Source organism: Metarhizium robertsii, assembly GCF_000187425.2.
Source record: "Metarhizium robertsii ARSEF 23 chromosome Unknown MAA_Scf_14, whole genome shotgun sequence".
Classification (NCBI taxonomy): domain Eukaryota; kingdom Fungi; phylum Ascomycota; class Sordariomycetes; order Hypocreales; family Clavicipitaceae; genus Metarhizium; species Metarhizium robertsii.
This window is the reverse complement of record NW_011942154.1, coordinates 192,674-215,851: the sequence shown is the minus strand read 5'-3', so window position 1 is coordinate 215,851 and position 23,178 is coordinate 192,674. Positions and strand designations below refer to the sequence as shown.

General features: G+C 50.7%; 8 protein-coding genes across 8 annotated transcripts; 4 read left to right on the top strand and 4 right to left on the bottom strand.

The window, feature by feature from the left end:
* Window positions 1–673: 673 nt before the first annotated feature.
* Window positions 674–1,036, bottom strand: MAA_07538 (uncharacterized protein; the record flags this gene model as incomplete). The annotated part of the gene is made up of 2 exons (XM_007825536.1): window positions 674–774; window positions 826–1,036. 2 exons carry the CDS (start codon window positions 1,034–1,036, stop codon window positions 674–676), a joined length of 312 nt encoding a protein of 103 aa, XP_007823727.1.
* A 1,989-nt stretch (window positions 1,037–3,025) lies between these two features.
* On the bottom strand, window positions 3,026–3,963 carry MAA_07537 (Tropomyosin; the record flags this gene model as incomplete). The annotated part of the gene is made up of 3 exons (XM_007825535.1): window positions 3,026–3,697; window positions 3,770–3,807; window positions 3,867–3,963. The coding sequence occupies 3 exons, from the start codon at window positions 3,961–3,963 to the stop codon at window positions 3,026–3,028; spliced, it is 807 nt and encodes a 268-aa protein (XP_007823726.1).
* A 2,753-nt stretch (window positions 3,964–6,716) lies between these two features.
* Window positions 6,717–8,681, top strand: MAA_07536 (TPR domain-containing protein; the record flags this gene model as incomplete). The annotated part of the gene is made up of 1 exon (XM_007825534.1): window positions 6,717–8,681. The coding sequence occupies one exon, from the start codon at window positions 6,717–6,719 to the stop codon at window positions 8,679–8,681; it is 1,965 nt and encodes a 654-aa protein (XP_007823725.1).
* A 1,305-nt stretch (window positions 8,682–9,986) lies between these two features.
* On the bottom strand, window positions 9,987–11,057 carry MAA_07535 (uncharacterized protein; the record flags this gene model as incomplete). Its single annotated transcript, XM_007825533.1, has 2 exons — window positions 9,987–10,811; window positions 10,863–11,057. 2 exons carry the CDS (start codon window positions 11,055–11,057, stop codon window positions 9,987–9,989), a joined length of 1,020 nt encoding a protein of 339 aa, XP_007823724.1.
* Window positions 11,058–11,974: 917 nt separating this feature from the next.
* MAA_11700 (multidrug resistance protein fnx1) lies at window positions 11,975–12,639 on the top strand (the record flags this gene model as incomplete). The annotated part of the gene is made up of 2 exons (XM_011412615.1): window positions 11,975–12,176; window positions 12,236–12,639. 2 exons carry the CDS (start codon window positions 11,975–11,977, stop codon window positions 12,637–12,639), a joined length of 606 nt encoding a protein of 201 aa, XP_011410917.1.
* Window positions 12,640–13,929: 1,290 nt separating this feature from the next.
* MAA_07534 (phosphotransferase) lies at window positions 13,930–15,153 on the top strand (the record flags this gene model as incomplete). Its single annotated transcript, XM_007825532.2, has 1 exon — window positions 13,930–15,153. One exon carries the CDS (start codon window positions 13,930–13,932, stop codon window positions 15,151–15,153), a length of 1,224 nt encoding a protein of 407 aa, XP_007823723.2.
* A 1,244-nt stretch (window positions 15,154–16,397) lies between these two features.
* On the bottom strand, window positions 16,398–17,360 carry MAA_07533 (Aerolysin-like toxin, beta complex domain protein; the record flags this gene model as incomplete). The annotated part of the gene is made up of 1 exon (XM_007825531.1): window positions 16,398–17,360. One exon carries the CDS (start codon window positions 17,358–17,360, stop codon window positions 16,398–16,400), a length of 963 nt encoding a protein of 320 aa, XP_007823722.1.
* A 4,281-nt stretch (window positions 17,361–21,641) lies between these two features.
* On the top strand, window positions 21,642–23,048 carry MAA_07532 (General substrate transporter; the record flags this gene model as incomplete). Its single annotated transcript, XM_007825530.2, has 4 exons — window positions 21,642–21,717; window positions 21,772–22,753; window positions 22,807–22,889; window positions 22,948–23,048. 4 exons carry the CDS (start codon window positions 21,642–21,644, stop codon window positions 23,046–23,048), a joined length of 1,242 nt encoding a protein of 413 aa, XP_007823721.2.
* Between the last annotated feature and the right edge of the window lie 130 nt (window positions 23,049–23,178).

Genomic DNA, 23,178 nt, shown 5'->3' with positions numbered 1-23,178 from the left:
CGAATGACTTGCTGCTTCGGGATTTGTATATTATTCTTGACCACGAAGAACTAGACGTCTCGAAGCTGGCGTGAGTAATTCTAGTTGCTAGCGTGCCGTCGCAATGAATTCCTTATGAGTGGTGTTGCTTCCATCCTCATTCACAGGCTGGAAGCACACACACTACAGAGGGTGTTTGTTGAGTCTTGAAAACAGCCCCGTACTATTACAGCGTTGCATTGGCTTGGACGGTGACATGACTTTTTGTGTCGTCATTAGGCTGAGTCTACATCGGAAGACTTATTGCAGGTTGAATATCCCGACAAGATTCTAAATGTATATGGATGTCCTTGGGCCGTCGGCTGATTTCGAAGCATACAGTTGTGCAGCTAATTGAATGTGTTTATTGACCTTAATGAGTGTAAGTTTCTAATAGAAGATGCGAGTATAATGAGTAAACGGAGAATATCGTGCCTCTCCCCCAATATATCCATCCCCGTTATTCTCCTGAAAATGCCAGCATCAAATGCTTTCGCAAGACACGGCACAAGCTTCACAACAACAAATTAACGCCATGTAAAATGACGTTAGAGTCAGAAATGAACAATCATAACCAATACATAAACATCACCAGCCAAACACTTGTTGACAAGATGATTTATTGGCCGTTTCGTAGCTTGGGACGAATTCTCGTTCAAAGACTCTCCTCCTCTTTATCGTTGCCTCTATCAGCACACTTGTAGCCCTGGCTCCAGCTGCAATAGCCCGAGCAGCAGCTAACATTCAATTTGCACTCTAATCAAGAATTAGGACAATACAAATACGGAGCCGGCAGTTGATACGTACTCATGCCATTTTTTCGACAATTTGGCCACACGGCTGGATCATCAGAACCTGACATGACGTTGATCACAACGGCAGCCTGAGTAGACGGCTTGGTTTCTTCCTCTGGGACTTTCACAGAAACAAGGACTTCTTCATTTTCGTATTTGAAGAATTGAGGCGCAGCAAGCGCGGCCGTGGCAAAAGCAAGAAGGATAGAAGTCTTGGCGACCATGATGGGCTTCTAGATGGACTGAAATGCTGACGGCTGCTGAATCATATATAATTGAGCGGATTGAAGTATGAAGACTTGATGAACTGATTTAGTGTCCAGGCTGAAGAAGTAATTGGGAGTCAGTTGCGGTTTATATAGTTGAGCGGAAGGCGGGGCCCAGAGGCCATGTCGATCATGTCCAAGAATTCCTCTCCATACCGAAAGATCGACTGATGTCAAAGAGTCCGGTGTAGCTTGCGAATGTTGCCACATGCTCGATTCTCAAGACATGCATCACCCGCTACCTGTGGAGTGAACATGACATTTCATATTCTTCATCCTCTACCACAGAGTTTTATCAACTCTTTGCAGTTGACTTGTCTCATCTCACAAGCTTTCGTGTGGTCAAATCACAGTTGCCGCTCATCATCCCCGTGATGATCCCATCACACTGCATTCTGAGAATCCGCAGGGGGGTTCAGGTTAGCGGGCTCGATTGTGCCAAAATTTTGAAAAAATGACGAGGCGGTTTATCTTGTAAAGTCATAGTATCATCAGATACAAATACATGTTTCATAGATGAAGACCAAATCGTACTCCTGTTTTGTTAGAGTGACATTGCACAAATAAGTGACGCTCCCTTGAATGAGCGACTCGATCTCGACAATAGCTGTGTTTGTTTTTGTCTCCATGGTCTGATGACCTGAGTAAGAAATGCATGAACGCACCAGTAAAGCCGACGGAGCTGCAGCATGTATGTATCTTTCAGGTGGGATGCATGCATATTGGAGAGACATGCAGCAGGGCTGACTCGACATTTCTGACTCGACTTTTGATACGTTATCTGCAACAGTTGCTCGAATACCAGCCTCTCTACGGAGTACTCTGTGTGTGTAAAATTGACCACCCTGTCCCACAATCGTGATTCATCAAGGCATCGTGGCCGCTTTCATTCCCCGATACGTCTCATTCCAACTCTCCTTTTCTCGCCGGTGCGCCATTGCCAACGATTCCTCTCCATCACAAGCATGTCTTTCACAATGTTACTTGGTCAGCCAAAGTCACCAGCTTCGTCGCAGTAGGGCAAGACATACTTTCTGACTGCATGGAGCAAAGTGCGCGGCCAACCATGTGCACATCCCGGCGAATATCCCAGCAGTAATACGGAGTCCTCCGCGCTCCATGTCCCCATCATCACACTTTAGAAACCAGGATCTTTTCTTTAATATGATATCCTCTAACATCTATTTCCTTCTTGGGTCAGTCATTGCTATCTACATCGCTCACGCGACCCAGTAACCGGCTGGAAGTTCGACGACTCGACAACAAATGCCGCGGGGCTGCCTCCTTACACGGCGCGTTTCTGCTGTTGGCCACAGTCTGTCCGCAATGGCAGATGAATGTCAATACGAAGGCAAATGTGTGGAGGAGTGGAGTGGACATGCGTCGCATTTCCAATGGTCAGGATATCGCCCGTCGGCGCGCCCGCAGTGTCTCCAGCGGCGTTGCTTACTGTAACGTCTACTTCAGCCAGCCACATCTGATGAATTGTGATGAACGATGCGGGGAAGATATCAAACCCCAAAAAACACTCTCTCAAGGACCCGGAGCACAGTTTAGGATTCTCATGGCCTGACCGCGTGGAGAATCAGCCTGACTAGCTGCATCAATGAATCCTGGCAACCAGCGCTTTTTTGATACCGTGTGTAAGAAATTATTAGTACGTTCATAGTGGATAGATGGTTGGACGGCAATGGAGAAACGAAACCAGCGATAACTAATCAAGAGTATTGGCGGACAAACAGCATTTGATGCCAAAGATACACAAGCCATCGACAACAAGAACCAGCAACAGCAGCCAACAAATTATTTCGTCTTTAGAAATTTGCCGATTATAGACGAATTTTCTTACGTAAGTTAAGGACTAACAAGTGACAACATTTTGAACGAAACGTATATTATTGACGGGCATATCTATTACCTGTCAGGCCGCCAGCGTCCTGCACTGTATTATTCCTCCTTCTCGCCCCCTTTAGGCTCTTCCTTTGCCTCTTCGCATTTTTTCTTATCCTCCTCTGCTTTCTTCTCAGCCTCCTCCGCCTCCCGTTTCGCGTTCTCGGCTTCTGTCTTGGCCTCCTCGACCTCCTTGTTACCCTCTTCAACAGCCTTCTTCATATCTTCAGCCACCTTCTCAGCCTGTTGGACGTTGCTCTCATCCAATTTGGCCTTATTCTCGAATTCCTCAGCCTGTTTCTCGGCATCTTCGGCTCTCTTCTTGGCCACTTCGACCATTTGCTCGCTTTCCTTGACCTTGGCCTCGGCCTCCTGAACCTTTACTTCAGCTTCCTTGACTCTCTGCTCAGCCTCTTCAGCCTCCTTCTCTGCTAGTTGGGCCTCAGTCTTGCTTTCTTGGGCCTTCTTTTCATCCTCCTCGACTACCTTTTTTGCTTCTTCAACAACTTTTTCAGCCTCGGTAGCTTTTTTCTCATTCTCTTGGACCTTTGTCTCACTTTCTTTTGCTTTCTTCTCAGCCTCTTCGGCCTTTTTCTTGGCTTCCTCTACTTTCTCCTCGGAGGCCTTTGCATTTTCTTCACACGCCTCATTGGCCTGCCCGGCTTCACCTTCAGCGCGGGCAAAGAAATGTGCCGCTATAATATTACCCATGGAGCTTGTGGCTCGGCCCTGTGCATAATTACGGCTGTTAGCTATTTTTGGTGTCATGGTGTGCCTCGGCTGATGTTGGTTTTTTCTTACCGTGATAAGATTATCCGCCGCTGGGTTCATTCTGACAGCTACATAACGTTTAGCGATTCTCTCATCTTTTCTCGATGCAGCTTGTGTCAAAACGTACATGGATGAGACCCGGCTTTGCCCATTGCCAAGGGAGTGGCAGAAGCGAGCGGTCCTGAGACGGCGACGACATAGACGAGAGCCTGATTGAACTTCATAGTGCTCGTGTTAAGGAATTATGTATGCTAGTTTATTATGGGACGAAATGTACTAGGTATGACCAGTAATAAGTTTAAGATTAGAAAGACTTGGCGATATGGGAAAATTGGGTCGGTAGACATGGCCGAGAATTTATAGAGGTCTTGACAATCGAAGCTTCTTCACCCCCATGACTCGTAGTTTACACAAGGCTGTTCAAATTATCTCTCTCTGAGAACGGGGCTTGACTCTCGCAGTGCATTTAAGACTATTCTTGTTAGATCAGCAAAGGTCAAACTAGTGAATGACATATTGTGTACTAAAGGAAAGCTTCCCATTAAGCTTGATAACGCGACATTGAAGAAGCATCTAGCGTAATTAGTGCGGCGATAGTGGCACAAGCCCTGTGTATCGAATTGGCGTTTCGCGTAATGAGGCGGCGTCTAGCTCTCCAAGTCGCAACGGAAAGGAAGCCGATCGTCAATTCCGATGGGGTCCGGAGAATTAGAAGGGCGCAACCTGGGACATGAACGAGTACAAGGATCTCGGATCGGAGAATTCCGTGCCGTGTTTGCCGTGGTGGAGAGGGATTACAAGGATGTGGAAAGCTGATGTTAAGATCATGAAACAAGCTGAAGCACTTGGCGGCTATAATTAGAGGCATCGAGTTAAGATGGTCTGGAACACATCAATGGCCATCCACTGCTCTAGCCGTTTTTATGTGTAGCGTCTACCCCGCCTATCTGGAACTTGCAACAGAGTCTTCGAGGAGTTAATCAACAAAGTTGAGTCCCAAGGTGAGCCCAATGCATAGCTATTGGCGATGCAGGGATTTCGTAGTTTGAGCTAGCAGCGCAGTTTCGCTCGCTCGGCTTCTGGATGAGTATACTCCGTTGATAGGTTAGGAAAATATGATATAATAACCGGTTATGATGGTCTGTAAATAACCCGTTCCAGTTTGGTAGGCTGGCCGGCTTGGGCAGTCGTTTGGTGGAAGCTAGCATAGTGTCAAATTTGTCACGATTGTTGCAAAATAGAAGAACTAAAAAGAAAATCCCAAGGCCCACAACAAGTACAACATGCATGATACGTAGGAGCTCATTACGGGCTTACCAGTAATGGATGAAATGCTCCGGAGAGGTCAGTAGTGCTGTCGATCAATTAATGTCAATGTCATGAATGAAAGCCAAGGCCGCACTGATGGCGGATGTAAGGGACATTCCGCCGTTGGACTGATACTGCTAGACGTTCTGGTTAATGAATTGATGGTCATAGCTAAGAAATCATGATGACTTCTCGCCGCCTGTTCAGAATGCATGCCTTCTTTTCAGTTATTGCTATTGCCGAAAGGATGGGAAGAAAGCAGAATGAAAGTGTTCCGAGTGTAAGCCGAGCTTTGAGTATTCCACATCCGGTTCTTTAATCATGCCGCATAGCCCGGTGAGCGCCTCATGTGTATGTCGTTAACAGCATACGCCACACATCTATGTAGCAAGAAGGGAGGGCAAGTCTAAGCTTACGAACCCTGCCTCATTTACTCATGGCTGAATTTTTTTCACAACTTCCTCTCCTTTAGTAATGCTACCAGCTTGCTCAGAGATTTCATCGGGCTCTGCCGCACCGTTATCAAGACATGTGAGCACGTCGAATAGAAGGATTCGCTCTTCAGGAATGGGCTTCCCGACTGCTCGGGGGCTTGGACAGCTTTGATCGTACGCGCTCCTCAGGATGTCATCATAAGAATTCTATCATTAGAAGAAAATTTATTGCTATTCATGCTTGCCCGGTTGAGGTTTAAGCCGCGGGAATCCTTCCCTCACATGTTATACAAGGCCGACGCTGCATCAGACCTTACACCTCCCGAAGGATGCTTCATCAGGTCCGCCATTTCTGACATTGGCTTCTCTGGAAACACCTCTCACCCCGTTCAGACCTGCAATTCCTGCAGGTGAGCCGTACAAGTCTCGTCTATCAGCAGATCCGACATCAATATTCCGTATTCGCTGGAAAAGGTAAGCGAAGGGATATAAGCAAATTAATGGCAGTCCCCTGTAACACCCGCGGGATTCTCCCTATAAGCATGAAACAGCGGTTGAGAAAAACCATTGGTCTTTTCTCTCTGAATCTAGAGCCGCGATTTTCACATCTTCGGGTATATCTCACATTAGCTTCTAGACTTGTTTCAGGATTTTGTCTGAACACTCCATCTCAACAACCAAATTTCACAATTTTTCTCACAGATAAGGATATCATTCCTTACGAACATAGCTGTATTAAAAAGAAGTAGTTCTTTGCGGTTCAAGAAGGATGGGTATTGACTGTTCAGTTGTTACACGGTTAGCAAGGGCGTTGGGCCAACAAAGGTTTATGTATTGACACAACAACGAAGGGAACAGTCACGAGGCCCGAGGTCGGTCATAAGCAAGGGCTGCCTCAGGCACAAGCCCTCATCGATTCTTGTATTTATAGGGGTCTTCTGTCCTTAAAGCCTCGTGTAGAACCATGGACCTTTGATACATGTAACCTAAAGTCGATTATTCTACTTTGGCCAGTGATGAGTCATCACACAATTGCCGCAAGCAAATGCTGGTACATCTATGGAAACCTCCGAAGATTTGCCGCATTGTTCCCCACCACTGCTGGAGGCGTGACTGGTCACACCAATCAAGGCCAGGGAAGAAATATCAGCAAAAAACCCAATCGGTTTGGCTCTTGATTGTTTGAGGAGTCTAGATCCCACGAGACGTGGCGCTTGAGCACGTACCAATCCATCATGGCCGGTAATACGCTGTTTATGACGCCGGAGGAGTCGGTGCGTGTGCAAAAGACAGTGCAGGATCTAAGACAGAAATGTCAAGAGCAAAAGGGCCAACGACGGGAGCCCAATGACGCAAAATCTTTGATCCAACAAGCGACTGGCTCGTCCTTGATGGAAGACATGGCGTCGTCCTTGTTCGGCCTGTCACAGCAACGGAACAGCCCGGATACCATGCCGGCATATGCGATCGGATCGCCGTATTTGCCGTGCACGACGGCATTGTCGGACCTCAAGCCCATGGGACTGTCAGATCTGTGTATGGAGACGCACCATCGCGGGCGTGTTCTCAAAGTGCGCCGTGCGTCCCCCGTGGTCGCATTGAAGGCGTCCTCTTGGGCGGTTATGCAGGGACAGTCAGTTGACGATGTAGAGCGGATCGAGCTTTTCTTGCACAAGTCCAAGTACGGTCAGGAACTTCTAGACTTGGGCTCCGTCTTTCTAGTCAAGGAGCCATATTACACACTCAACAGCCAGGGGGAGCCTGTAATCCGCATTGATCATCCGTCAGACCTTGTTATTTCCACATATAGCGATGGTCCAGAGTCATGGCGCAACACGGAAAGTGATTCGGTGTCCACAGTCAGGACGGCTGTGATGTGCAAGGAGGAAGGGAACGCTGCACTTGGGAAGAAAGACTTTCCACGGGCTCATGCCCGCTATACCGAAGGTTTGAGTCACATTGGAAAAGATGATGAGGCCAGCAATACCTTGAGCAACGACCTCCACCGGAACCGAGCCTACATCAACCTTCTGCTTCAGCGCTTTGAGGAGGCAAGGTCTGATGCACTCTCATCTGTGACTCATAGCGATGGCCCGGATGAGAAGCTTTTGGATGCAAAGGCCTACTACCGTGCTGGCACCGCCGCCTACAGTCTAGGCGATTTCCAGGATGCAAAACGTTTCTTTGACGAACAGCTAAAACTTGAGCCCGATAATCGCTTGGCACAGATCAACTTGAGGCGGATCAACAAGCGCATCCAAGAGCAAACCACTGGAGTATACGACTTGAGCAAGATTGTTAGCAACCTGCCCAAAACTCAGGGGCGCGCCGACGCGGCAAGCTTCAACGGCGACACCGAGGTCAAGGAGAGCCCTGGAGCTGGTCGCGGTCTGTTCGCCAGACGTGATTTTCAACCTGGCGAGACCATCATGTGCGAGAAGGCCTTCTGCGTTGTTTGGGGCCACGAGCGCGGGGCATTTTCCACCCTCACATGCGATGTCCGGGATGACGCCGCAATCCGCGTCTTCCCTGCTGGCTTGCACAAAGCCGTGGTGCAGAACCTGCTGAACAATCCCTCGCAGGCTCACAAGGTCCTGGATCTCTTCAGCGACTATAAGAGTCTCGGCGGCAAACTCCTCGAGCAAGACGGCAACCCCATAATTGACACTTTCCAGATCCACGACATTGTCCAGCGGAACGCCTTCGGTCCTGGTCAACAAACCGAGGACGAAGATGTCACGAACGCCAGCACAGGACTCTGGGTGCGTGCAGCGTATATCAACCACTCTTGCGTCTCAAACGCCAAGAAGGACTATGTGGGTGACCTGATGCTCCTCCGTGCTACCCGTCGGATCGCTGCTGGCGAGGAGATAACGCACAGCTATGACGAGTCTAGCGACTACGACTCGAGGACGGCAGCCATCCAAAGGACATGGGGGTTCAAATGCCACTGTGCGCTTTGCGCAGCAGAGGAGGCGGATGGACCGGCTTTGCGGAAACAGCGGTTGGAGCTCGAAAATGAGGCGAATGCATTGTTGCAAAAGGAAAATCCATCCGGGGCAAACAAGATATCAATCAACAGGGCGAAACGGCTCCAACAGTCGCTCAAGGACACGTACAATGATAAAAGATACAAGGGTCTGCCTCGTCGAGCGATGAGTGGGCTGGAACAGTGGCTCAAGACAGCACTTGCCAGGTAGCTCCAATGTTTCGAATGGCATGATAGTTTCGGGGAAGCCACAGTGTTTCGAGCGCAAGAATGTGCATAAACGATAGACATTCGATGGAGAGGAGAACCAGAAACCTCACATGTGCTGCACTAGAAGATTCGGCTTTTCCTGCGACGGGCAGCACGATGGCTATGGTGTAGATGTACAGTCTCATGCCCTTCTCCAGACGAGCACAGCGCGAGGCGTAGCGAACGGGCGGTGATGGTCCGACTAGCAGCAACGTCCTCGTTTATTCTATCTTGTTTGCCCGAGAAAAAGGATCATGTACTTCTGGATATCCCTACACCTTGAGGTTTTATTACGACTTGGCTGTGCAACAACGGGCAGCCGGCCTGCCGAGGCTAACACGGAATCCGTACACAGCAAGCAAAAATACACGGTATACAAGGTAATTCTGTCTCGCGGTGGCCTAAGCTATTAGGCAGCCGGCCTGCCGTTAGATCGGTCCGGGTACGCCGTAGGGTTGAGAAGTTTGAGTTAACCTGTATGCCGTGTAGGTGTGTTCGGATGCTGTGTTAGCCTCGGCAGGCTGGGTGCATCGTGACGGGCCACAAGGAGGTCAAGAGGTGGTATCAGGCTGTCAAGGATAAGAGCCCAGGGCAGTTATGACCTAGATGACTGATGGGTCAAAGGTCAGGGCGCTAGATTGAATTCCCAAAGGGCCTTTTGAACCCAAAAGACGACTATCAGATTGAATTTGAAGTCTTTCACAGGCCCTCATTGAGCCCTTGTCACATCTTTGAATACTAGTCACTCTAGAGCTGTGCAAAAATGATGAAATTCGTTTCGTAGTGTCCCAATGGTAGCACGTCAATCAAAGCTATAGCCTTGGACCACTCTCTAGGGGAGGCTTTGTACCATTTCCTCCTATTTCAGGTAATTATTTTCTACATAAAATCTCTGTGGCATTGCGTCTTGTAATTATTCTTCTGCGAGTTTGTCGAGCACGGCATTACACTAGAGGTGCTCCTGCTGTGACAAGGACTTCTGATGAGGGCTTGTGAATAGCAGCAAATTAATCTAATAGTTGTCATTGGGTTCGAAGGGTTCTTGGGGAAGTTAATCCAGGATGCCGACCTGTGGCTACACCCTAGGAGATTATCTTTGAATCGAGTCACTTCTGCTGCAAGCCCTCTACCAAGCCCTTGTCACACGTGTTCTCTATATTGTGATTAATATGAGGCAGCCAGCGGCCAACTTATACGTGTAAAATTGGGCAGGCAAGCAATTCCGAGTTCAACCTTAAGGTGCTCATGCGTGACGTTCTGTGTTACTCTAAACAAGTGTAGTTCTATTGCTCAGCCATGACAGATCCGCTGGCTGAATGTTCCCCCTGATGCCGCCAAAGTACTCCCGTAAACGCTCAGCAACCCATTCCGGGTTTTCATCGGCGATCCAATGTCCAGATTTAGGCGTAATATCTACCGTCAAGTTGGACGCAACAGGACCCCATACCTCCCGTATCGTGCTCTCGGGAGCAAAGCTAGCTTCTGCCCCAATCGCAATCATTGGCATCTGCAAAGGTGCGTCCCCCAGCACCTTTGTGAAAAATTTCCTGTCTGCTCTCACGCTCGCAGTAGAAAAGGGCCCCAGCATGCTGCGCAGGAAGCCTGGCTTGCTAATGCTGCTGGCGTAGCGTTGCAGTACCGGCTCCGGTATGGCTTCGTTACCCGAGTAGCTTTGATGGTAAAAGTACCAGGCCAGCATTTCCTTCTCCTTTCCTCGGATGAAGAACTCAGCCGCATCCGGTACGCTAAAGAAGGCAAGTTGCCAATTAGAGTATAGATCCCACGTTGATGACGGACAGCTGCTTTCCTCGTAGCCGAATCCAGGGAGCAAATACTCGGAAACGCCCAGAGCAGGTACCAGACTTGGATGCTGGGCAGCAAGAGCAACGGCGGGACCGGAACCTTTGTCGTGGGAGAAGACTAAAGTCTGGTTGATTTTCAGAAAGTCAAGAAGTCCCTTCAGGTCGCCTGCCATGGCCTCGGAGCTGTAGTTGCTGTCTTCGGGGATTGAGCTATCGCCCGTGCCGCGGTTGTCGGGAGCAATGACGGTGTACTGGTTTGCCAGGATGGGACCAATCGTGCGCCACGTATACTATATCGAATCGTCAACACCTGCTCTGCAAAGATTCCCTCGTACACGTACGCTATGCTGAGGGTTGCCATGGACAAGTAGCATCGGCGGGCCAGACCCCGCGTATCGAAAATGTATGCTCACGTCGTCCAACTGAACACGGCCGTGCGACCAGCTATCAAAAGGTTGCGTGGCGCCATTTGCGGATGCGGTAACAAAGGTATTGAAAGCCGCCAAGGCTAGCGTTGAGACAGTCCGCACAGTCATGTTGTGTTTTAAGCTTATTACAAAGTGGAATCTATACGTTGGACAGGCTACTTGAATGGTAGGTACAATGGGCCTATTATTATAGCGCGGGGGCATCTCTTGTGGATGGCTTCTTTACAAATAGCCTTATAGCCAAGGGGATACGGTGACGCATTCATCGGAGGAGAATACAGCGTAAGCCTGATAAATGCTTCATCAGCCTGTCAAGACGGGCCTCCTCGGAAATCCAACATTGACTTTGAAATTCTAGAACAAATGGTGGACTTGATGGAGATGAATGCAACGTCGATTTGTCAGAATATGCAAGATATCCACTGCTTGAATCTCAGGAAATGCCCCTCTTGGTGTCTTTGGCAATCAACCCCGTCAGACTCTTCTCCGGCCTGGGATAGTCATAAAGTACAGCTCCCATTTGGCACGCTAAAATATAGTTCCGAGTAGTGAATCTCTAGTCAGGCCGACCGCCCAGCATGTCCACCACATCGCGCAGCTCTAGCCAATAAGCTTCAGTTCCGATCCGATATAGTACAGAAGCCAGGTCTCCAATGTTTCAACGAATAAACGTCGAGTCCGAAATTCCAGCGCCCATCTGATACTACTGCGCTGCTTAAACAAAGCACGCACAAACTAAACAAACTCTAATTTCATGGATGAATACGAAAATTGAGGCATAAATAAGCCGTGCCAAGAAACTCTTTATCTTCAAATGTTGTTTATAAGAATTATAGAGCATTGACTAATCCCGGGTCGGGTTGTCCTTGGGTGACGTAGCTCCAAAGAGCAAACACCATCAATGTATCACGATCTGAAATATGTATTATAAAATAAACCACCGGGATGCTTTCGACCAACAACAAAATAACAGTCTAAGTAACTCATAGAATTCACTGAAAACGAAGAAAAAATCTGCCGACACCATGTTGCGTCTACATCATTTCTTTTGCTTGCTGCTCGTGTGGTATCCAGCTTGCACGGTTGGCTTGCTCACCCCAACGGATCGCTTCTCAATTTTTGAACAACTCTCATTGCACCAGTCATACATTGACCACAGCCTCACTTGCGACAATGCAAAGCTCTATGCTTCGCTGTACTGGCCCGAAGGAAGTTTCCGCGTCATTGGTACACGCGCGCCTCCCCTCGATTTGCTGATGCTCGGCAGAAAGCTAACAAGTACCTAGATCCCAACCGTGATGCCACCATGACGGGCGAACGAGAGATCCGATCAAACTATGACTACGCGCACTCTGTCTTCCCGCTTTCGCGGTGGCGCCACTCGGTGGGCGCTTTCGAGATATCCGATGGCCCGTTGCCAAACTATCCCTCGCCACTATCAAATAACAGTGCCGGGGGAAATGAGCGGGCGTACGTGCACTGGAACTGGAGAGTCGACTGGAGAGCCAACACTACGGGCGTCGTGAGCACAGGAACATACGACGACGTTTTTGAGAAGAGAAATGGGGAATGGAAGGTTCTGGCCAAGGTGAGCCGGGATGATGCCAACTGGCCGCTTTACTTGTTTGAGCCGTATGTTGTTAGTCAGGCGGCAACATATCAGAGCAGCTGTGGCGACACAAGTCTTTGAATGCAGCCATGTGGTATTATTCCCGGCGGCTATAGAGTATAGCCGTGGAACTGGCCCTGGTGGGGGGGAATATGCCAGTTTTGTAACTGCAAAGACGTGATTTCAACTAGAAGATATGATTTGACCATCTGGTTGACTTTGAATATGACACAAGTTGTACACTTGACCAGTGTCACGACGGTTATCGGGTACTTACCATATTCCTGAGGGTCATTCGAATGGCTGTGTGACAGATGAGCAAGGAACTCTATTTATGCAAGAAGCGAACGATGCACGTCAACCCTGTGTTACTCTTGATGCGACTCCCACTGCCTGTCGCCATTCTCAGGCAGGCAACACAAGTTCGATGCACACATGTGCAGTTATCAACGGGCATTAACGCTATAATATAGGGCAAGTATACGCCGGCAGCCGATTGCTTGCCCCAGAACCATGGGAATGCCCCATGCCCCGTGGACTCATGATTCATGAAACGCCTGGAGTATCCCCGCCGCATAAATCACGTCTTCACAGCCGCCTCCACGTGGTGTGTCCCTCGGCCCCGATTCGGCGTTGGAACACCAGACACCACCCGCGGACGACGGCCGAGAGAAAGTATCCATGATGTATTGCCCGCGGTAGCATACAGACTGGGTACAGGCAAGACTTGAAGTCACAGCCGAGGTGCCTCTTGAGTCAAGACAGCACTAGCGCTTGGAGCGGTGATGCGCAGCGACAGACACATCGACGGCTTGGCAGGCGCAGAACATTGAAGCCAATAGCCGATGCCTGATGGCGTGCCCTTGTGTTGGCGCGCGGGACACGAATATTGAATGCCGCGGGAGACAATTTAAGGGACCAGAAAAGGGCGAGCCAGGATCCACGGTCCAAGTACCACTTGGGCTACGTGCTCGCCCCGTCTGACCCAGGTTTCAGTCGTATCCGGGTATAGCACGGCGAGCAAGGAGCGCAAGCCGACTGATGAAGATTGATTGAATCAAACATTGAAAGAGTCAAGACCATCAGGCCCGGGCCGGGTTGGGAGTGGAGACGCCAGCTGGCCGGCCTGCTGAGCCACGCGCGCCAAGACAAGATGGACGAACCTCAGCCTGGTCCATCTGCCAAGCACTCGGCTTGCGGCAATTACAACGCCAATCGCCTTGTCTACCAACATTCAACAACAGGCAATATTGACCCCAGCCACTTGCCAATCTCCACCCGGCATCAATTGATCCGGCTGGCTACCCGCAACCCGCCTCCCTCACGGCCGACTGGCTTTTCGGACCTCGAGCCACATGGAAAAGCCCGACGATGAGTCAACAACCCGAGCCCCAAGCCGTGGCCAAAGAGCTGCTGTCGTGGATTGGCTTCGAGCTCATCTCCTGCAACACACTCCAGACTCTCTGGGCGGGATACGGACACATTTGCGCCATCCGCTGCCGTCCGCTGCCGTCTGCGCAGCCGGCCCAGACCACACGCGCCACACACTCTCTCATCCTGAAGCTCGTGTCGCCGCCTCGCGGCCGCAACGACGAGGGCCATCTGCGCAAAGTCCTGAGTTACCAGGTAGAACAGCACTTTTACGACCACGTCGCTCCCACGCTGCGCGGACTCCCACTGGCAGAGTGTCTAGTGTCCACGTCAAAGTTCCCACACAAGGCCGCCGCCGCCGGCCTGCAACATGTGACGGCTTCGGTGTTGACGGATCTGCGACTCGACTATCCCGTTGCAGGGGAAAAGCGGACGGCCCTGTCCCCAAGGCAGGTCCACGCCGCGCTTGGCTGGCTGTCTCGCTTCCACGGCAGCTACTGGACGTCGCCGAGGCCTGATGCGCAGAGCCTGATTCTCCCGCCGCTCGAGGAGGGCAAAGCGAGACAGCAGCAGCCGAGCAACTCGTCGACCAAAAGAGGGCTCTGGCTCAACGGGGGGTATACATATCTCGCTACCCGGCGGAGCGAGTACAATGCCCTTGCGCAAGATGGCGGCTCGGAATGGTCCCAGACGTTTTGTCAGGCCGTCGAGGGCACGTCAATGTCGGTTGCTGAACTGGCCGCCTTCTTTTTGACACCGACGGGCCGGGACGTTGAGACATATCTCCATGGGGATGTAAAGTCGGAGAACTTGTTCTCTACCGAAAGTGGAGACGAGGTCGCTTTCTTCGACTTTCAATATACCGGCCTGGGGCTCGGGGTTTGCGACCTGGCCAAGCTCTTTACCTGCTCGGTGCCTGTGGAAATGCTGACTGCGTCGACGGGCGAGCCTCGTCGCTTGACAATGGGCGACGGGGAGCGCCATCTTCTGCTCCAGTATCGCCGGGAATTGCTCCAGGGGGAAGGTGTTATGCATGCACCGGTATATGACTGGATTGAGTTCCAGCGGCACTGGGAGACTGCCTTGGTTGACTGGTGCAGGTTCCAGGCATCGTGGGGTTTCTGGGGAAATACGACGTGGCTGCAGGCTAGGGTGCGCTCCATTCTACACGAGGGCGAGTGGCTACAGTGGATCAAGAACGCGAGGCGATGCAGCTTAGAGTAGAGCAGATAGACTTGACCTTCTTTGCTAGACCGGACACATGGACCCAGCTTGGACTCCTGCGCATTCAGTGCTTGACGAGCCATGTATTCCATGAGTAGAACCCACGATTGGCTCCTCAATCCTTCCACTCAGTCATCGACGGTGATTTGCAATTTCTTATGGCTCTTGCTCTCTGTGGGTAGCACCAGGGGCTGTTTGTGTGCATACGTCACCGAGGGATCGGGTTCAACAGGTTGTTATTCATATTGTTATCTTCTAGCTATGTGTTGAGCCGGCTGACAAAGCCGGTCTCCCTACCCCTTTCGGCCCCTCCCGACAACGGCGGCCAATCGGGGCTCTCGCATGCGGCTGAGGCTGCAGGTACTAACACCCTTCATGTAAAACGGGAAAAAAGAAGAGCCTGGCGTAGAGATAAGAGGAAACGGAACGCGCCTTGCGTTGCGAGTACGTCTACTCTGAGCTGTCTGGCCTGGTGTTTTAGTGTGCCAAGAGGGCGCTGTATTGTAGTATACATGACTACTAACCAAATTCAGCTAAATGGCCGATATCTGTACATGTACCCCTTGGTGTGTTTTACGCACAAAACCGTGGTAACGGGCCTGCCTTAATAAGGGCGTCGGGCAATTTCGTATTTTTGGCTCTCAAGTTCAACGGCCTTAAGCGGCGGCAGTATCAAAAGGGCCAATTCGCTTAAAACGCCATTTTAAGGGACAATCATTATTACTACAGGAAACAAGGAAAGCGGCAGTTAACGCCGGGTGCACGACGTATGGTTTATTCCAGGGGCTGTAAAACACATCGTAATCAAAACCGCATCGTGGTTCCCACGTGTTCTAATATAAAAATATATGGGGTGTGGTAACAAGGATATGACCATATCAACGTTGCACGTGGGCCGCCAACATACAAAAGCTCGAATAGAGGTACTTTTGCTAATAGCTGTTATTGCCGCTGTAGGCCTACTATTACTAATACCAATAAATGAGACAATTTTGAATACACAAACGGAATGTCTATTTCCAATGCTACCTGAGTGTTTGTCTATCAAGAGCCAAGGAAAAAACGGAAAGCAAGCCCGCGAGAGCTCCTTGCTCTTGCATCATCCTAGTTGTCCAAGCGGCAGCATGGGCAAAAGCAACACAATCTAATCAAACAACAATAGTCTGGTCTGGGCTGGAGCCGCAGCCCGCAGCAAGCGTCGACGGTCGACGGTTGCACAAGTCGGCCGAGTCTACAGCAGCCGCTTAGTCAAGAAACTTGAACTTGGTGCCCTGCTTCATGGCCTCCATGACGGTCTCCTTGGTTCCAATGGTGGGCTCTGCCGCGCGGGCCTTTTGGCTCTTGACAATGGGGTTGAACACCTTGACGATGCGGGTAAAGGTCTGGTAGCCGTTGGCTTCGAAGACGGGCGCCTTGATGTGCACTTCCTCCTGCTTGGCGGGGATGTAGATGGCGCCGCCGGGGAGCGTCTCCTCCTTGCACCACTCGTCGATTCTCTGCGTGAATTGCGTGCAGCCTCGGTAGTTCTTGGGCATGGAGCAGGTCGGGATTTCCTTGCCGTAGCCGTTGACGAGATCCCATAGCTGGAAAGCTCCGTCCACCCTCGGCTTGGCGTGGATATCCAGGTGGAACGTCCACGTTTCGAGGCGGCACTCGTAGCCGACTTCGCACTCCTCCTCGCGCGTGACGGTTTTGGTCGTGGAATCCGTCTTCATCGTGGTGTCGGTGTAGGATCCCGAGATCTCGACGCCGCCGTTTGCCGAGGGGGCGCCTGGCACGACGCCGGTGCTAACGGTGCCGGTGAGCTTGATGCCGACTGTCCAGCCCTTGGTGTCCACCTGGGACGTGGTGGTGGAGCTGCTCATGGTCATTTTGCTGGCCTTATTGCCCGGGCCCGGATTGACTGCCGTCGTCTCCACGTGGGCAATGTAGTAGGCCTTTGCGTCTAGGATGTCGTCGCGTCTGATGGTCCCGGTCTTGAAGAAGGAAACTTGCTCTCCGTAATTCAAGTTGCTAAAGCAGATGTGCTGCCACTCCTTGGTAACATTGAGCTTGGGCAAGCTGGCGTCATTCATTTTGAAATTGCTCTCAATGTTTTTGAGAGTTTGGACGGCAAAGTCATCGGCCGTGACGCCTTGACGAGCGGTAAGCCGGTGGGCACTGGCGGCAGACGCCAATGCCAGACTGAGAGCTGTGCAAGTCTTCATTTCGAACGAGGTACGAGAGTTGTTGGTGGTGGTGTAGGAAATAGTAAGCAAGGTGATGGTGTTGTAGGACTGCTTTGTTGAGATGGGAGATGCAGTTCCAAGTATTTTGGGGGGTTGACAAAGGCTTTATATACACTTATCATGCCACCGTTCGCTGATGGTTTGTTTCCAAGACTACGTTGACCTGAATGAAACCAGCTCCTTCGACCGACATCTCAACTCGTCATCAGACGGAGCTAGAGATCCTGACCCAGAGAACCTTGAGGGAACGTCTGGTACCGGGTGCCAAGAGCCGTGTACGGGCATTACCTACTGTACAGCCCCATAGGGTTCAATAAGCAAAATTATGCCGGTAACTTAGCCTTTGCTCTAGTATAGTTCTCTTCCCCTGGCCGGCTCCGCCTCCCGCTAACCCCCTGCCTATTTCGTTACTATTACATGGATACCTGAATAGTATGGGATTCAAACAACTCCCGAGCAGCGCGCTTTTATTCGTAAGGCTAAGCTGTGTGCCATGGGACGACCGCGCCTTGGATATCATGCGTACCCCAGTCCCCAGGGCTCAGCCACCTAAAGCATCCCAACCGGCTCTCCAAGTTAAGCCAAATTTTGGTAGCCATAATCATTTTACCGCATATTTCCGGCCAAGCAATAGTCGTTATTCGCACTTCTGGCAATGACGTGGCCTTGGTCCTTGATGAAAACGCTATCTTTGGCCCACTTTGTCCCAAATTACCGGCCGGTATTTGTCCAATTATTAACACAGAAGTCATCTTATGATAGGGCCGGTACTAAATCCGTCGACTATTCGACTATTTGCATAAAATATAGCCAAATATTCAGACCTGGACCAATCTCATACCGTTGCAAGTGTCATATAATGTAAATCCACAACGGATATTATGCTCTCTCAAGTCATGCTAGATTCTAGCATGGTTAGCAAAATGACCGAGTTTCCGTGACAAGACCGGGACATGGGACTCGTACCAAAAATACCAAGTGGAATGACTGCATGATTCAGCATTAGATAGCACAGACTATCGATGATAACTAAGCACAATAGGTTTAGCATTGATCGTATGAGACATTTCTTGGCATGTAAGCTTGAGGCCCTTGGCTATCTGCCTTTCATTGTCTATTGAGTGATGCTTCGGTATGTGACTCCTCCTGATATCAACTTCTCTCAACACGAGAAGACATGGGCGGTATGACAAACCCTGGTAAAGCTAAAAGTGAGCCGTTGTATTGGTACATGTACCTGTCCGGACATGGTCAGCTATAATCCCGATAAAAGCCGCATTCTCTATTTTCTAGAAGGTTCAAGTAAATTACAAACTTGTCCCAGTTCATCCTAGTATATGCACGTCATGAATCGTTAGCATTGTCTCGTTCACCGAATGCTGAGCCGCACGGAACCTCTGCCGAAGAAGCGGTATTTGCATGATGGACACATGTGTTAGATTCCGCGGCCTTAATTCTTGTAGATTCGTGGCCGTGTGGTGAAATTCATACAAAGCTCTTCTTTTTACTAGTAAAGCATGCTCCGTCTGCGACAGCGGTTTCCTATCTTCAAACCACCCAATTTACCATTTCTATCCAACACACATCTTTAAGTGAAATCTTACAAGATATTTATAATTATAATAGATTCAGAATAATTAAACTTTATATATAACTTATATTTAATACTTATATACTTAATTTGATATAAGAGCAGAAATAATTATAATACTGTCTTTACCTATACCCAAGTAGTTGATATGCTTTAGTACAGTTATGATAAAAAAAAACATTTTCAATATGCACTCAAGTATTGAGGACAACCATAGTACGATAGCAGACAATCGTGATAGTCTCGTCCAAGCCGAACCATGCCTGCCATTAGCACATCGTCTAACAGTACCGATTGAGCGAGTATCGGGTGACTTGTTCGATTCGGACGGTCAGATATAGCCTCTGCGGCTGTACTGGTACTCACGATGGGCGGTTGTGCTAGTCTGACAATAATTATACATAGAAAGAACTTTCTTGATCTACATACATTCAAGGCACTGGGTGTGCCAAGAGGGCTGGTAGATTTTATCAGCAGGTGCGAGATAAAGTCAAGTGCACACATACGCACACGATATTGCTCCTAGTGACACGTCGTTTACTCCACGATCAACCAATCTATCAAGTGCATAAGCACACCTACCCACATATTAGAAGACCAGACATTATTAATGATAAGAATTACGATACATGCTGTTTTTTAAACTGGGTTTTCTGATTTATCAAAGCAATCCTTCAAGGAGGGCAACCTACCCTACATGAATGCGTACGTTTACGGGTAAAGCTTCATCCGCCCGCACAATATCACAGGCCTGGAATCCCTCACCAAGGAAGAGGATTTAGCCACGGCACCAAATCTCGGCGGTAGTAGCCTCGGAGATTGATGCATAGTTTTATTCCGTGAAACTTATCATGAAACGTTGAACTATTTGGTGCAACATACGCAATCGCTTGGCCATTGACTCGTCAGGCTCATCCCACGTGCAACATGGCATTTGGCCTGAGCATCTCGGCAGCTCCGATCGCCGTTATTAGCGCAGGAATCATTGGGCCCCGACATGCAAAAACGGTCATGAAGAATAATGAGGCGAAATTTGCGCCGTCGTTGATTCGTCGCCCGCTGGGAGCGCCTTGGCCACCGAGTTGAGTGTAAGCAATTACACAGGCGTCGACAACCTCCTCAACTCGGCCGAACAAGTCGATGTAGCCATTATATGTACTCCAAACCACACACACGTGCATCTTGCAACGAAGTTTGCTTCTCGCGTCATTCACATGATTGTTGAGAAGCCGGTCAGCGCGGATGTAGGCAGCGGGCAGGATCTCGTTCTCGGCCAAGAGCAAAGTCCTGGTCGGGCAGCATCGTCGATTCAACCCCTATATCCTGAAAACGGAACAAGTCATATCTACAGGAAAGCTGGGTGACGTACTGGCGGTACGGGATCTGGGCATTGCACAAGCTGCTCGACTACTTCCAGGCGCCGGCAGAATGGAGACGGACGAAGCCCGCGGCGCCATCCTCATCGACATGATTCACGAGATTGGCATCCTCCATTTTCCCCTGGGGCGCATAGTCCAAGTCTATGCAGATCGAATCCCTCGTCAGCGAGGCAATATCATGGACATAGGGGCAGCCATGACGCTCCGGTTCAAGTCGGGAGCGGTGGGAAACGTTTTTGCTTTCGGATTACGCCCCGTCGCCGTATAATTTCGAGTCCGGCTCTGAAGAAAACCCGCCCATTCCCAACATTGAAAGCCGGCCAAGACTTTTACCGCATATTCGGGACGGAAGGATGTCCAAGTGTGCTGGACATGGCGCTGTGGTCTTATGGGGACAAGCCAAAGTCTTGGCACTCGGAAATAACAAGGCAAGAAATCCGTGTGGATATTGCAGCGCCATTTGAGCGGCAGTTGCAGCACTTGATCGATGCGGTTGGGGGGTTGGAAGACGTGCCAAGCACAGCAGAGACTGGGCTCGCGGAGCTCGCGTCTGCGAGGCCATCAAGGAGGCACCGGACTCGATGGGGAAAAGACTGTCAACGTTGCAGAATACGATGTATAAAGGCACGCACGGCACTGTAGACGTAATCTGGTGGCACCATGGCCAAGATTCGGGCGCACCAAGGGTGTTGAGCTGGTCAGACGGCTTTTTCTGCCTGCATGGGTTAGCCGAGTTGGATTGGGAAACGGAAATATTCACATGCAGACGTCGATGTGGCGGCTGTCATCAGCACAGGGAACTGGAGTTCATTGTATGTCATGGCATAGTCCATTTGCGCTGCAAATCAAGGCGCCTCGTTGCACAAACTCACCCGACGTTTGGGCTGGGGAGAAAGAGGTCTGGTCTGGTCCCATTTGATGGGACCAGGCTTGACTCCAGTCGCCGGTCGCTTAAATCTCGGAAGCACCACAACGCCCGAAGCGAGCCAATCTTCGACTTCATTTTTGCATCGCCCAAAGATTGATGCGTCCACGACGGCGCTGGAAAGCGAACAGAGCAAGGCGCGGCTCAGATACGGCCATGGTCCCCCGTCGTCCGAACCGAGCTGGGGCAGCAACACATGTCTGAAGCACCAGCAACTCCGATGCATCCGATTCGCGGCAGGGCCCTGCATTGGGCCGTGACGGGTAGGTCCTCGACCGCGCGGCTCGCAACTCACTCGGGGCTGATATTCGCGTCTAGCTGCCAGTTGCCAAGCATTTCTGCTCCTGGGATACGACCAGGGGGTAATGAGTGGTCTCATCGGCGCCGACAACGAGTTTGGCAAACAGTTCAACCACCCCGACGCAGGCCTACAAGGAACCCGTACGTACTTGGCCCAGCTTCCTCGCAAACCGACAACCAGCTAACCCGTGCCAGTGACGTCCATCTACGACATAGGATGCGCCGTCGGCTGTCTCTTCGCCTTCTTCTGCGGCCACCGCGTCGGCCGCAGGAGAATGATCATGGCGGGCGGCACCATCATGATTGTAGGCACCGTGATACTCGGCTCCTCATACAGCGTCGCGCAGTTCATCGTCGGACGAATCGTGACGGGCGTTGGAAACGGCATCAACAGCAGCACCGTGCCGGCATACCAGAGCGAAATGGCGCTGTCCAAACATCGCGGCCGACTGCTCTCGGCCCAGGGGACCGTCACCATTGTCGGGCTGTGCATAGCGTACTGGATGGACTATGGCCTTAGCTTTGTGCAGAGCCCGATCCAGTGGAGGCTGCCCATCAGCTTCCAATCCTTCTTCGCCATCTGCCTCGTGCTGCAAATGATTCCCCTGCCAGAGACGCCTCGGTGGCTCTGCGAGCAGGACCGCCGCGAAGACGCCGTCAAGGTTCTGACGCGCCTCCAACCCGATGCGGGCGCTCCGGGAGCGGCGCAAAGACTGCGCCAATCCCTCTTGGAAATCGAAACGGCAATCGCAATCGAGTCGGCCGGAGGCCCATTCCACTACCGCGAACTCTTCACCCGAGGCAAGATACAGAACCTGCGCCGCATGATTCTCTGCGGCCTGGTCAACGTGCAGCAGCAGTTTACGGGAGCAAACATGATTAACTACTACGCGCCTATAGTCTACCAAAACGTCATGCACCTATCCAGGAACACGTCTCTGATTCTGGGCGGATGCACGGCAATTGTATATCTGATCGGCTCGTTCATTCCACTCTGGAGCATGGACCGCATCGGCAGGCGCCTCTCGCTCATGGTCTCGGCCGCCGGGCTCTCGTTTTGTTTCGTCATGGTCTCCATCCTGCTGTCCGTCGGCACGCAGCGCTGTGCGTACGCAGCCACGTCCTTTGTCTTCATCTTTCAACTCTTCCTGGGCATCGGCTATCTGCCCGTCCCTTGGTGTGCCAACCTGCCTGCTCTTCTGCCGATCCTTGAAAGCTAACCGTGCCCAGGTTCTACCCGAGCGAGGTGACGACGACGCGAATCCGTGCGCGCGGCCAGGCCTTTGCCGGCTTCGTCAATTGGATGTGCGTTTGTAAGTAGTCCCCGTAGCCTCCCTCACTCGAAGTACTGGCATGTTGACTTTTCCGCAGTCATTGTAGTCCAGATCACACCTATTGCTATTAGTAATATCGACTGGCGGACATTCATCATCTTTGCATGCTTGTGTGCATCCTGGGTGCGTATTGTCTAATTTTAAACCATTGAAGGCTAGGGAAAAAAAAAAGGCAAACAAGCTGACCATTGCCGCTAGATACCCATGGTGTACTTCTTTTTCCCCGAAACCAGCGGCCTCGAATTGGAAGACGTCGACCACCTATTTG